The 16,006-nt window shown below is 37.6% G+C and overlaps 1 protein-coding gene across 1 annotated transcript in view; it reads left to right on the top strand.

The window, feature by feature from the left end:
* Positions 1-7,126: 7,126 nt before the first annotated feature.
* Positions 7,127-16,006, top strand: part of LOC149078588 (uncharacterized) — a 90,933-nt gene continuing 82,053 nt past the window's right edge. Inside the window, exons 1-3 of the mRNA XM_089240702.1 lie at positions 7,127-7,198; positions 11,104-11,339; positions 14,701-14,829. Coding sequence (XP_089096828.1) covers positions 11,193-11,339; positions 14,701-14,829 — 276 coding nt within the window. The 5' untranslated portion in view covers positions 7,127-7,198; positions 11,104-11,192. The remainder of the gene's footprint in view (positions 7,199-11,103; positions 11,340-14,700; positions 14,830-16,006) is intronic.

The raw sequence follows: 16,006 nt of genomic DNA, 5'->3' as shown, positions 1-16,006 counted from the left end.
ATACGGTCTCCAAATAAAACTGCGTGACGTCATACAGAGGGAATATATAATTGACACACAGTTGCGCTTATAATAACTTCCCATTGACATACTATACCAATCGTAATTGGCTAACTTCTGCTATCAAATAGATTTGAATGTAACGCACGTGCCTGATCAGTCGCCTGTAAAATGCCGTATATATCGATTCCTTCTGAATACGTAGATCGTTAACGGAAGAGGGAATGAAAAAAAAAAGGACAGAACTTAAACTTCACTTTTTCCCCAAATAAGTAAGTTATTAAGTTATATGATCAGAGTTTTTTGTTTAATAATCAGTTTCCGTGATTCACGGCTAGTTCATCAGCAACGGATAAGGATTAGTCAGCACTCGTAAAACTTGAAATTCGCAAAAAAGACCTTCAAAATTTCTACCAAAGAACTAGAGTGCAGAAGAAAACCAGAAAATCAAATATCGAGTAGGAAAAGAAAGATCGGAAGGAGAGAAAAAAAAACTTCCCTTTCTTATTAATTTAAAATCATTAATAAATAATTTCATAATCCACATTTCAATGGTTAAATTCTGATCATTGAATACTTTGTAATTCTTCTTTCAATTATCTTCTCTTCCGGTTGGGTGTACGAGTTTTGAAACATGCGTTTATCAAAATCTATTGGTGGATGAAATTACGGTACTTGCTTTTCTTTCTCTTTAACCGACTACAACGGAAGTTGTAGTGCAGTAATGTGAAATAAATCATTCGATTATATTTCCGAATATTGCTGCAAATAAAGTAACTAAACCCATACTAAATCCCCGTATAAGATTTTAATCACATAATTTTTTTAATTTATTGATCGTATTTTAATTCATTGATCTTATTTCAGATAGTTGCATTCTATCTGATTGCAGAATGGCACAAAAAAATTCTGAGTTTATGCATTCTAAAAAACCATGTTAAAAAACCCCTTCGCTTACAAGCAAATTGACAAGAAATTCGGATGCTCTCTATTTGACGAATCGGCAATAAATATAGTATCAAAAAAACTTCACGTCAGGTTTCACTACACGTGCACGCACATTCCCGCATGTACCGATTCGTTGGGGGCTCCGCGGGGGGGGGGGGTGCATGTGTGGTGTAGCAGTAGTAGGTAGGGCCTCCAAAAAATTGCTCGGGGATCCATGATGTTCTTAAGTCAGCCCCCTCGTTGGGCAATTTGCATGTTGTGGTGTTGTATTTGTATTTGTATTTAGTAACCTTGTCCACTAACATAACCACACGTTCGGAAAAAGTGAAGAAAAAAAAATGAAAGAGTAGATAAGGTGAGGCTAACTCACCCTACCTGTTCTTTCACTCTTATAAGAAATATATATCATATGTGAGGGAAAAAAATCACTATCAGGGTACACAAAAACCAAAACGGAAAAAAAATTGCAAGGTTGCAACAAAGCTTCGGGATGATCAGGCGAGAGGAAAGAAAACAGTGATCTCTTGTTTGAAATCATTCCACTGGCGTTTGGACGCAATATTACGTCCTTTGATCGTAAAGTGGTTAATATTCCATGGTTGAAAATCGCAATCAATCAGAACGAAATACTTCTATCAAATCAAAATACAGTGAAACCTCTTTTTTGTGGACACCGGTGGGACAAATAAAACTCGTACGTAAAAGAGCGGTGACCGTTAATCAAGGGTTTTAAATGCATACTTTTATTATATAAGAAGGAAATTTTTATTTGGCAGTAAAAGAAGGGTGACCGCATCTTGCGGGGGGGGGGGGTCCGTTAAGGGGGTGCTTTACTGTATTAATGTATGTACGTATAATAAGAGTGTACCTACAGAGAAACGCAAGTCCACAAAAAACCTAATTTCATAGAAGAGACAAAGAAAAAAAAATTTTCTTCTTTTTTTTCAAGCATTGTGTTCATTCATAGTTGCTGTAGTTTTACGTACCCAGTAGTTCAAAGTGTGTATCGTGGCTTCTAGAGGTGCGCCACAAGCGCGGACCCAGAAGGGAGCGATAGGAACGATCGCCCTTCCCAAAAGCCAAATTAATATGGGAAAATTTTTCTGTCCCGTAAAATGCGGTATGATCCAATGCACCTACCAACAAGTCGTTTTCTCGACATATCACCCTGTGGATTCACCTGCCATCACTCCATTCGCAGCTGAAGATATCGGCCTCCGCTCAATTCACAGCTTAAAATGTCTGCCCTCACTCCATTCGAAGCCGAAGATATCGGCCTCGGCTCCATCCACATATGAAGACGCCTGCCTCCACTCTATTAGTATCTGAAGATATCTGCCTCCGCTCCATTCACAGCTGGAGATATCTACCTCGGCTTCGTTCGCAGCTGAAGATGCCTGCCTCTAGTCCATTCGCAGCTAAAGATGTCTGCCTTCGCTCAGGCAGGGATCCATAGGGGGCGATAGGGACGATCTCCCTTCCAAGAGCAAATAACATGGGGAAATTTGTCTGTTTCGTAAAATACGGGATGATCCAACGAACATACACAATCCACCTCTACTGACACATCGTCCTAGATCCATGCCTGACACGTATGGCAAACTATCAACATTAATGTTTGCCTGTTCAATTCTTTCAAGTAGTAGTTCTTTATTAGATTATTCTGGGCATTCCCCCCCCCCCTTACTGCACGTGATACTGACATAACATGAAAATCCAAGCGTTTACCGTCTTTACTGCAAAATATGGAGATGTCAGCCATGGCCCCCACATCCTGAAGCAGGGCCCCTAGGCTGGGATCTTTTACGGGCCCCCGGACCAGACTTTTATGAGGCCCCCCCCCTTTATGATGAATTTATAGCGTGAAAAAACAAAAAAATGATTTAAATCCTCCCGGGCCCCAGGGCTGGAGCCTTGTCAGCCCACTCCTTGAGGGGGCCATGATGGCAGCGCCAGTAAGAACACGAAATAACCACATGACGACATAAATATGTTAGGGTGATGACATATAGCCACTCTAAATAACTAAATGTATATGTAAAACCATGTATAAATTAGCCTAAAAATCCTAATAAATTAGCCTAATATAAATAAAGTCATCAGCTATGTAAAATCCTTATCAAGGCGACTTAGGTGACACATACACTCATAACGCACATTCCGGCATGTACCGATTCATTAGGAATTTCATAGAAGAATATGCGCGAGGTGCATGTACGATTAAGTCGTAGCAATAAGTCACAAGCAACACATTCCCAGACCCCTTAAGGGACAAGCAACACATTCCCAGACCCCTTAAGGGACAAGCAACGCATTCCCAGACCCCCTTATTTGACAAGCAACACATTCTTGGACCACTTAAGTGACCTGCAACACATCATTCTAGACCACTTAAGTGGCTCGTGGCATATTTACAAATAACTTATGTGACCAGTGGCACATTTACAAATAACTTCTGTGGCCCACGGCACATTTACAGATCATTTATGCGGGTCCGCGACACGTATTCAAACCAATGAAGTGGCCCACACTCTTCAAAAGGTTGAGTACTCTTGGCCCAAGCTAGTGTATCCCAAAGTAGGCAATATCGCTCCCTGGTGAGCGATGGAATGGTAGAAGCAACAGTATTAATATATGATCCTATGGGTTCATTTGAGTAGGGGGACGATGAGAGAAAATCATTTCTGATGAATGGGGCGATGGAAAAAAAATTTGGGAAACAGTGGTCTAAGCCAAAAACATCTTCCGATACTCAGGTTTGTTTATCGCACAGGCAAACGGGCATGTGCTCTTCACCCTAAAATTTGCTGCCTTTTGTATTTTAGTCGCAGTCTACATGCCCCCCCCCACCCCACTCACCCAGCGTATGCCTCTGTCTCAAAGAACACTCCATATAAAGGGGGAGGAGACCCAAAAAAATTCATATTTGCCCATGGCTTGAACCAATGAGAAACAGGCCCTGTGCCGATACTAACATTTCAAGACAACAGTGAGAAAAAATAATTAATAATTATGTGCGAGATACGTTTATAGGTGATAGTTCTCCAATTGATGCTCGCTATTTTATTGAAGTCTATTTTTTTTCTTTCCCCGCATCTAGGCGTTACCAAGGTTTCAAAATTTAGGGTTTCGGCCGTTCATTGAAAATTTAGGAAAAACGAAAAATGTTTATAAAACGGGAAGGTATTTAAAAAAAGACAGACGTTATGCAAGGAATTTGGTGAAAGAAGAAGAAGAAGCGAAAAAAATGGAATTCCTACAATCGTTGAGTAAGTACCACTATTTGAAAGCAATTTCTTGAACAAAGTTCTGATTCAGAACTTCACTTACAGCTTCAAACCGATTCCGGACGGATTCGCTGCTATGCCTCTTACAGGTAATCGAGCCGGTGTAATGTAGAAGTAGAAGGAACAGTGTTAAAGGATGAATTAGGCGTCGTCGTCTCCCCTGTGGTTTAGCGCCTGGGGGTACCAGTCTCGTCCACTGCCCCCCCCCCCCTAGTTACGGACCTGGTGATTGCCATAGATTTACAGATGTTTCATGTGAGAAAGAACATGGGCTTTACGCCCTATTACACATAGGGCACGGTAGCCCAAGTCGATAAGATACTCGCCTAAAGTACCAAAGGATGCTTAGAGGTATCGCGAGCTCGATACCCGGTTCGCCTTTGTCAAAAACTTTCCTAAAGCGGGGGGGGGGAGGGGGGTACAATAGAAACGACGACATGACCACAGAAAAAAAATAGCTGCAGTAGGGATCCCCACACCGAGGGGGTTAGCGCACCAGCCTCTCGATGATGCCTCGGAGATGCCCTGGACCTCCCCCCTTCTGGGGGGGGGCGAAGAGCTTACGTTGCTTCTTGCGACAGAGCCTGGGTGTCTCGCGGTTTCTCCATTCTCCAGCCTCTCGATAAGCATAAAAAAGACTGCCGTTCGGAATCGGCAATAAATTGTAGGTCCCGATCTAATTAGCCCTCGTGTGCAGAAAATGACCGTGTTGCGACAAAAATGATCAACATACGGCATATAAGATGAGACACATATGGACACGAACCATGGTTTTTGACAGGACTTCGGGCCAAGACTTTCTCTAAATAAAAAAGGGGTGGGGCAGAAAGTTGTAAATCGTCCCATATATACGGGACTCAAGCACATGCGGGGGAGATGCATTGCATCGTATATGAATTACATCGTATACGGGGGGATCAACCATCATAAAATTTAATGGAGCGGGATGGGGGAGGGGGCCCTCAAATAGCCTCAGCATCCAGATTTCGGCGCCTATGATAGAATCACATCAAAACAACCCGGAAGTAATGGTGTGTGTGTCTGAAGATTTTCTCGCTCTCCACCTCCGTTCTGGGGGAGAAATCCACTTATGGTCCTAATCCGCCTGCTCTCCTTCCCCCCTCCCTCCTTGTGGCACTGGCGATAGGGCAAGTAAAGATTACCAAGCGGAACGATTTTCCAAGGATAGAAAGGGAATACTTTGTCAACCAACTCCAAAACTGTTTGGAGTTGGATTTCTGTTTCGACTTCAGCTATATCATGACGATTGATTACACCTCACACCTTGATTAATATTCGCCGCCAATCCATATCGGGTGCATACTGAGCCTTCTCTAAGCGCGCTTCTAGACTTTCCCTTTTTCCTTTAAACCGAGCACAACTCCGCAATTTACTACCGTTACTGTAGATGAGTTGTGCCATAAGTGTTCGTGTGTACCTAAGCGCCCAAGGTGCATATCTATTGTTGGGGAGGGGGGATTTCAGTGATATTATTACTAACTAACCCTATATTCACATAGTACACATTCTTCTGCGCAATTTCTAACGCATCGGTACTTGCCGGAATGGGTTTTCTGAGTGTATGTGTGACCCTCCTAACGTGTCATGTTGTCAGAGCCGTACTTGTTTCATGTTCTTTCTAGTGCTACTATCTGTCTTCTATATTTCGATATGAAGATGGTAAATGCTTGAATTTTCGTGTTATGTTAGTATGATGTTAGATCAGCCTGCTCTCTGAGGATAAACTTTTGAAATGGAGGGACCAGCTCGCATCCGCTCTTTGAAGTTGAGAAACCGCAGAAAAAGCCAACTTCCGCCGACCGCCACTGTGTCGCCAACGGGAAATCGAACTTCGATTCTCGCGATGAGTTCAGCAAGATGGAGACACGAACGCACAGCCAGTGCCGCCCAAAGGGGCACGGCCGAGGACCTCAAGTGCTGAGGTGGGCCTCGTAAAAATTAGGTCTGGTTAAAATTTCTGAAAGTGAACATGTCTCGCCAGGAGAGGGGTGCTCAGAAAAATCACTTTGCCCTGAGCATGGAATGACTTTAAAATGCTCCTACGCGCAGCAGCAAATTTTAGTACCGCCAGCTGTGTTGTAAATTTTGAGTGAAGTGTAATGATTTAATAATTGTATTGTAGGTCTTTTGCTTCTTGTGGCAGGACCATTTAATAAGGGAATCGGCTCGCATTCGCAACTCGAAGCAGGAATTATAGGAATCGAACTTCAGCAGACCACAACTATGCTGCCAACGGGAATCGAACCTGAGAAGCGGCTAGGCTACTACTACTTAACCGTACATGCAACTCGTACACACATTCCTCTGCAGGATTTCTAACGGATCAGTGCACGCCGAAATGTGTGTTTCTGAGTGTGATGCCTCTGACGTATCTAAGTTGTTGGAGTTGTGCCTTTTATTTCGTAATCTTGAAACGTCCAGACCAATAGTCGCCAACCAGGCGGCCGTGGCCATTGCTAGCCGTTACGAGATTTTTCCTCGCAACTGCGTAATGCTGGCGGACATGAAATTGGACATACGTGAAGGCCTCTGGTTCAATCCCCGCAAGCAGTATGATGGTGCTCGGCTCTTAGTTAGTTTTCTGTGGTTTTCCAAGGCAGGAGCTTCAAGCTTCAAAGGCAAGTTGACCTCATCGATAGCGATCGACTTCATTTAAAGAAGTCAAACACATGAAGACAAATTTTTTTTTTTCCAACGTGAGCAACTTTTAAAAAAAAATCATAAAAATAAAAATAATTTTATTTTTGGTTTCAATTTGTTTTTTTTTTCCGCTATTTTTCTTTAAAATAATGAAAAAGAAGGAGAGGAAAAAAAAAAAGTTTTTACAATCAAGTCAGGCACCCGTGACCGCGACGCGAAGAACTTTTCAGGTTACAGCCGTCCTGATGCCGCCGCCAAGTTTGATTTGATTGTATTGCAATTTTTATTTCTTTGCAAATTACGTATGTATAATTTATAATAGTTCTAAAAAAGTGATCATTTTATTAAAACTTCTAAACGCATATTAATATTTTTTTTCACTGTTACTTAAATCTCAGTATTTATCTCTTGAGTTTCATCACAAATTTCTTGTTGTTACTTTTTTTTATGGACTACTGATCCGATGCTTTGAAAGACTGTTTTGTAAATTAATGAATCAGTTCTTACATCAGAACAGCTACAATGTAATCCCCTGTTGGCGATTTATTTGGCGAAAATTGCCAAATTTTTATTGCCGCCAATGCATACTGGAATTTTCACTAGAGCCTATCTTTTCGGTTGTCCCCGACCCTTGCATTTCCCTCAGCAGTCTACTATACTTTTCCTTGATTTCAGGAATAACCAAATGAATTTTCCAAGTAGGGTCTCAGAAAATAAAACATGGCTGGGGGGCATGATGCTCTTAAGACGGCCCTGGACAAGAACCTCCAGAAAATTTCAAAATACTGTCTACTTTCACATGTACCTAAACGCATGTGTTCCATAGGGATGGTCCCTGATTTTCCCCCTTGCTTGGAATGTCTGTAATCTAGGTCACATACACGCACATCTGTGTGTGGGAATATTCAGGGAAAATCATTCCCTGAAACAAACAACCATTCATGTTGTTTATCTCTAGTTTTGCCTATAGTTTATTTTTTGCCTCTCGGAACCGTAGCTTTCATCGTTTCTCTCATCCCATGAAACCAGGGTTGGTAAAAAAACCGGTTTTTTGAAAAAAACCAAAAAACCGGGTTTTTTTGGTTTAAACCAGGTTTTTTTGTTTTAAATAGTATTAACATTGAAAACAGTGAAATTTCTGAAAAATCATTCAAACTTCCAATAATTAACAAAAATAAAATGTTTATTAATGTAATTAACACAATTCCCATGCTAATTAATCAATAAATATTTATTAAATTTTAACAAAAACCAACTTTTGCCATTTAATTATTTTTTGCTTAACTCAATGGATTACTATGTGTTTGAAAATTCTTTTAATGTTATTATTAATCATATAATATATAAAGGTTTTTCTCCAGTTACTTTCAGTATACTTAATTACGAAGCTATTTTGCAAAAAGTGGGAAATTTGCTCGCAGAATGGAAATGATAGCCAGTCAAGGCAAAATTATAACTTAATTATAGCATTGCACGAGTCCATAATTCACGGAAACATCACAAAAAAAAATGAAGTAATTGGTTAAGGTGCATCCTGTCAAAATGGGTCTTCAGCAGCTGCTTTGCTGGTATTGCAATGTGCATCTTGATAGAAGTTCTATCCACACACTGATGCTGTGGAAGTGCCGAAATGATGTGGTTGCACAAAATAGATTATACTGCTGGCCAAGTACAGCATCATCTACTTGCACATTTTGCACTTTTTTCTTTTTCGAAAGAAACGTCCATTGCTTCAGGAGTATCCATGCAAATTTTCAGGTCATTTCGATCAGTACTTATTGTATAGTTTTGGAATCAAAACTTAAATTATAATCACCCTGTATATAGCTGATTATTTTTTATAAATCTGTTACTACTATACAGTAGAACCTTGATTAACTGGGCTTAACAGTGTGTGTGTGAAAGTATAAAAAAACAACTATTGAATATTAAGACTGGGAGATATACAGTAGATGTGCTACTTCTTATGGGAATGAAAATGTATGTGAGGTAATGTGACAACTAGTACACTAGTCTTTGTCCTTTAAGGACAGCTGGTGTCTTTATTGGATTATAGGACCACCTGCCCCTAGCATGATGGTGTCACTACTGTTGCTGCTTCTTTGTGAAGGGAAAAAGAAACCCTGTGAGATAATACACCACTATATTTAGATGTGTGATGCAATCCTTATTCATGAATTTGCTAAAGATAGAGCATCAGAATGTAGCCAAAGGTTAGAAAATGTTGTAAGAATGAGAAGTTTTGGCTTTTATATATAACTTTAAATGACTAAGATACTTCATATGAAAAATATATATATATTCTGGCCACTTTTATGAGACTTTTTGAAAAAAACCACTTATAAAATCTTATGTCATTTAAAGATATACCGTCAGAATGTACCCCAAGGATATAAAAGGAGGTAAATATGAAACATTTTGGCTAATAATGAACAAATATGATATTTTTCAGGGAAAAAAATAATATTTAGGCCACTTTTATCTGATTTTTTGAAAAAAACCAAAGTGGTTTTTTGAAAAAAACCACTTGGTTAAAACCAAGGTTTAAACCATGGTTTAAACCAAACAACCCTGCATGAAACTAATTAAAATTCTGCGTGACAATATTTTAACTAATAAACAATGAAAATATATATTAAATCCAATAGGTACTGAAAGGCACATTTATAGAGGAAAAACAGAGACACTTTATTGAGAATTTTTTTTCAAATGAAACATGAAATTATACTAAAAAATTACATAATTTTTACTATTTTATTGTCATTTCAAAATGATATCCATTTAAATAATTCATTTTTGTATTTACCTGTGAGCTGAAATTCTGTAGCAATTTCACGTATAATAGAAATTATTTTTCTTATTTCTTTGTTTCGATTTTTCCTAACCCAGTTAACAAAATAGTACAGGAAGATAAGAAGGAAAACTATAGACTGTGCTGTTTTTACTCAGTTTCCCGAGCTTTGAATATTTTTTAGTAGCGCCATGTGAGGGATAACGGGCAACTCGACTCGTTCTAGTTAACTCAACTCTCAAGTTGAAGCAACTCGAGCTCGATTTTAGTTTCCCTGTGTGAGGGGGGCCTTACAATCATCAGTTGTTCATAACTTTATTTTAATTTTTATGGTTTAGGGGCAGTAATTGACATCTTTCAAAATTATTTATGGCAACGTTATGGATTTCAGAGGTCTCAGGCATAGGTTCTTGACGTGCTTGAACCTGGGGACTCAAGCCATTGGAGGCCCCTCCCCCCCCCCCCATAAGCAGAGATACAAGGTGGGGGCAATGGCCCCCCGCAGCATCAGAGGCAAAATTATTGTCTTCATATATATTTTTTTTTTCTTTTTCTTTTTTTTGGTTGCCTTTGTATGAGGCGATAATGTTTTGTTTTTTTTATAATAAAACTTTCCGGATACACCCTTCTGGCTGTGTCCGGTCTTCAAAGGTCGAAGCATTGCAGGCAGAGCTGACTAATGTATATATGTGTGTAATGATATAATGTATGTGTGAACTGACGTCATCATGCCCCTCTCCCTGAGACTTTCAAGTATATCTTCGCGTAAGAGTCCCCCCTCAACAATTAATAAATATAAAACATAACATGCCCCCATTCTCATATGTGCTTGAGTACTACTACTAAACCACACATGCACCTCATCCATATTCCTTTGCAGAACTTCTAATGAATTTGTACATATTGGAATGTGGGTGTCGTGTTGTGAACCTAACGTAAGTTTGTTTCTGCTTAGTTCTGCTTCTATTGTGCTGTCATCAGTTTTTCAAACTATGAGTAAAGTGTTTAAGAATTAAAGATTTTTACCATTGTGGGCCTGTTGCTCTCTGTGACGAGACTTTAACAGGGAGATCTTCCCATATTTGTGCCTTAAAGCTGGGAATGTGCACGAGTATTGTATGTACAGGATAATGGGCAGTTTTTAACCTTCTGTACCCATACAGTGCTTCCTTCATGTCAGCACCTTTGGCCTGCGACAACATGTTTTGTCGTGAAGGGGGAAAAACCTCTGCAGAACAAAATAATCAAATGTAGGTTTGTTCGAAAATAATTTTGATGAGTTTGTTCATAAACAAGATTTTACTGTAAAATTTGAAGTATTTTTACTCTTATGTTACTGTATCTCGTGGACAAAAATAATTTTCAAGCCCCAAAATCTTATATATGACTACATTTCTCTATTTTTTTTCCATGTAGCATTGCAAGATGTCAAACAAGCATGTTTTGAGGATAGATTGTTTGTGCTGTGTGAAAATGAGAACCTCGGAAATTTTAATGCCGCCTTGATGCAAGATCCTAAATCTGATACACTATTTCATTTTATACTGCATTTGCAAGTTCTGACTGATGAAGGTTTCGCAGAAACAAGAATCGCAGCAGATTTAGACAAGGATTTGTCCACCATTAACCAAGAGAAGTATGAGCTTTTGAGGGTAAGCAGTAATTGTTTTCTCATAATAAATAATTTCATCATATAATATATATATATCAGGGGTGGGAACTCTGCGCCAATCGCACCGCACTGCGCCAAAACTAATATATTGCGCCATCCTGCTCCAATAGCATATTTTCGCATTTTTCTGCTCCAAATAGCGAATTTTGCTTCAGTATGCCCAGAATTTCGGAAAGGACGCCAAAAAATTTTTGTTCCTGCTAGCCACGAAACGTTTCTTTACGAGAAGAGCGTGTTTTATTCCACTATACTTAAACTATCGCCCCCGATCGGGCTTTCCATCACGAAACCCCAATATTGTCTGTGATCGTGGAATTGAAGATGGTTTGCTATGCCTTTCAGCTTTAAAATGCAAATTCGAGTGTTTCCGTTTAAAAAAAAAGTCGTCACTGGAAGCAGCAGAAATTACTGTAGTCGATTGTCATTGTGCTAAATCCCGATGTTTCGTGAAAAAAATTTTCATTCCGCGAGTAAAAAGTGCATGTCCGCCAAATTACGAATGTCAGTTTAGAAACTTTGCCTAATATCGCCAATGTTGCCGAATAACGAGCGTTAAATCGCCAATGTTGTCGAATAACAAGCGTTAAATCGTCAATATCGCCAAATAACGAGCGTTAGATCGCCAATATCGCCAGATAATCAGTGCTGAATCGCCAATCTCGCCAGATAATGAGTGCTGAATCGCCAAACATAGAGTTGATTCTTACGAAATTCTCTCCCATTTTGCAACAATTTCTTTCCAAGTATAAAAATATCAAAAACTTATAAAAAATTTTTAGCTCATTTGAAGTGCTGCTGTTCCAAGCAGCAAATAGTGCCCTCAGCAAGCAAAAATCATCTTAAATAGACGGGTGCAAAAAATTTTATGACAGCCGCTCTGTGAGGGTTAATAAAAATATCCTTGTTAATTTCACTGCTCCAATTTATAAATATCTGCTCCGAATACCGAATTTGCTGCTCCAAAACTGCTCCAAATCCTGAATTTGCTGCTCCAAAACTGCTCCAAATCCTGAATTTGCTGCTTCAAAACTGCTCAGAATCCTGAATTTTGCTGCTCCAAGGCTGCTCCAAAATGGACTTAGTCACTTCCCATCCCTGATATATATATATCTATTGTAAAAGTTTTATATTTTAAATGAGATACTGCAAACAAATTAAGTGAACTGGAAAGATATAGCAAAAATCTGAAAATTCAAAAAGGAATGAAAAATTCAAATAGGAATTCAAAAATTCAAAAAGTTATAGCCAATGTCTAGGGCTCTCATCAGGGGGAACACCCTGAAATTGACTTAACACAGAACGTTTCTGAGAGCATTGGTCCTCCATAGCCTAAATATATGCTCAATAACAGCCATATTTTCCATTGTAATAAGGAAAGGGCAGTCAAAGGGTCAATTCAGCCAGGGTTGGCAGGTTTTTGACAGTTTAAACCGCCACGCCAAAAACCTTTGTCAAAAACTATCAAAAACCTCAAATATTGCTTTTCAATATAAAAATTCCCATTGGAAATACACACATTAAATGCATGTAATGTTTAAAGTGACTATGTTATGCAAAGAATAAATATTTAATATGATTCTAAAATAATTTTCTACTCTCTACAGAATTATTTCGGACAATATATGTTTTTTTTTCTTATAAAAAATACAATTTGAATAAATCATAGCATAAACACTTAAGGAAAAACTATGGAATGATTTGGCATTCTCTGATTCAAGATGATTCTTGACCTTCCAAAATTTCTTCAACTGCTTATATATGTGTGCATTGATATAAACCATCTGCTGTACTCTTTTTACAACAGATAAGTGTTTAAAAAAAGGTTTATTACATCATAAATGTAATGGTGATTTCTGGTATTATTGAATTATCTAGATAACCACTGTGATGCTTAAAACGATACTCTTATTGTGCATAACACTGAAATATATCTAGAGATCAAAATACTAAATTGTAGGACTAGAATGGCATTTAATTTGACAATTCTAGCTTGTATATGATGCTTAAGAAACTCCTTATCCTTAGTTAAACTTAGTTATTCTTACTTTGGTACTACGATATGGTACATTTACTAGCATTTATATAATGCAATGGTTTTCCAATTGAAGCTATATTTAAACATGCAAAAAAATGCTTTTTGTATGAAGTCCTATCAGCTCTGCTTTGGTTGAAAATACACTTTAAAACTCTGTGAATTTATACACACTGAGCTAAGAAATTTTTAGGGGAAATAAATGAGTTTAATTAGTGTATTAACATTGCTGCGTGAGAATTTTTCCATGGAATAAAAGTTTGGGCAGATCAGAAAATTTAAAATATCAAAATAGGTATTTTTCCTCAGTAATTATAATTCTGAATATAAAACCCTTTAATGTACATAAAAGTAAGTGTTTTGTTATTTAACATATCTATCAGGTTAACAAAAACTATATGACATCATTGACAGTAAGTTTTTGACTGTTTTAATACCAAGTTAAGTTTCTGGGGTCAAAAACCTAACCCTGATGCCCTATCATATGTATTTTGAATAAACAGCTCTATTTCGCTTAGCAAATTGAACACAAGATAAAGTTATAAAATATAATTTTATGGTTTATTTATCTATGTCCTGGACTCTTATGTTGAAAAATTCAAAATTGCAAATTATAATTAATATTTTGTTTTAATTATTGTGATAAATTAATGTTTGAAAATAAAACATTGTGACATGCAAAAAAGTAAGTTTTCCATCATGTTATATACCTATTGTGTTCAAAACATTATCAAAAGGCATTCGGCAAATTTAGGTTTTTGACGTCAAAAACCAACCCTGAATTCGGCACCTCCCAGACCAGCCGGACCTACCTGTTCCTCTCTCCCCCCCCCCCACAAGTTGTGCCTCTGAATGCTTGTACCCAATTTTGTGCTCATTGTTTATACAACCAACTGCCCAAGTTACTTTTAAGTATTCCCGTTATGCTGTTTTGAGTTCAATCATGCATTAAAGTCGTATTTGTGCTTTTCTTCTTTGATAGCACAATTGATGCTAAGATAACTCAAAGAAGGTTGCGTATTCTTTTGCATTTCTTTGTTCTTTTTGTGTTTCAATTTGAATGTTTAAGTACATGATTTGATGTCGAATTTAAAAAGAATTGTCTGAAAATTGTTAAAATGATTTTTTTGTAATGTCATTGATGAATTTAAAAAAAAAAAACTCAATTTCAGCGGCAAATTTTTTTACTCGCATGTGCTAATATAGAATTTTTTCAAAACTCAAAAACTTGTCTTCTTTTTTAGTTTAGTTTTAATTTTCACAAATCAAAGTAATTTGATAACATCTATTTTTTTTCTTTTTCATTCAGATCGGAAACACTGACACTGAAGTGAAGTCGACTTTATATCGTGAAATCGGGGGTACATATTATGTCAAAGTGACAACTTTGAAAAAAGAGACATTTGTAAAGGATGATGGAGAGGTTTTTACAAAAGAGGTTAGCTTTTCAAATGTCTCTCTTTACCATTAATTATTTTCATTTTATTTTCTTTATTTTTGTCATGGGATTATACAGGGTGTGCCAGAACTCCATCTCGCTAAAATGTTAAAGGTGATAGCACACATCAAGACAAAAAAATTTTTGCAATGGGAACAAAGCTCACAATCAACTTATTAGGGGGATCAGAAATGCTACTTGCAGCCCTAGATTACATTGCTAAAATTGTTAGTCTTAATGTGTACCTTCCTCATTTCTGCGGCAGAGTTTTAGCCCACCCTATATATTGGCTTACTATTTTGTCTAAGAATTTTACTTTTGAAATTGTTAAGAACCAGTTATTTGTGTGATAAATATAAAGGTCTCATATTTTTGTCTCCCCCCCCCCCCCCCCCACAATACTGAAATATTTAGAGTGGCAAACTTCCAAGTTATGTCACTCTAAATTTCAATACCGAGACCACGTAGAGCTCTAGAGTAACAGTAGTTCTGGTAATGATTGCCGCAAAAACATGACTATGTCATGTTGCCAGTGAATTCTACATCCAAGAAAATGTTCGTTAGCTGAATCTGTATTCGAGCCAAACTAGATACAATCCTTTTTTTAAGTATCATTCGACTATGATGCCATCCGATGTAAATGCTTATTTTTTCACTTTCGGGAAAAAGGTTTAAATATAATGTAATTCCTAAAAAACAGTATTCAAGAGAATAGAGAAACTTATAAAGGATTGCAGTTATAGATGGAGTACATTATCACTGTGAAAAGTGTTTTGAGACTAGGGAGAAATATTGTTACATAGGTGATTATTGTTTAGAGGGTATTGTTATACAGTCATGCCTCAGCTAACCAAGATAATTCTTCCAGAATGACATCTGTCAGCCAAAAATCTTTGTTAGATGAAACACTGGAAAATGATTTTGGGACGGACATAAATAAATAGGACTCCAGAGTAATAATTCTGGTAATGATTGGTGCAAAAATATGGCTATGTCATGTTGTGGGTGATTCCGTATTCAAGAAAATGTTTGTTAGCCAGTTTGTATTTGAGCCAAAATAGAAGGACCATGGAAAAATCTTTGCATTTTTAGCCAAGATATCACTGTATATAATTTTCAGTGTTTTTTAAAGTAATAAATTCTGTTATTTATATTCAGTAAAAGTCCATTATAACGA

This window comes from Pholcus phalangioides, unplaced genomic scaffold, assembly GCF_987345545.1.
Source record: "Pholcus phalangioides strain wild (caught in Gottingen) unplaced genomic scaffold, Ppha-v1.0 ptg000013l_1, whole genome shotgun sequence".
NCBI classification, from domain to species: domain Eukaryota; kingdom Metazoa; phylum Arthropoda; class Arachnida; order Araneae; family Pholcidae; genus Pholcus; species Pholcus phalangioides.
This window is presented reverse-complemented; position numbering and strand designations above follow the sequence as displayed.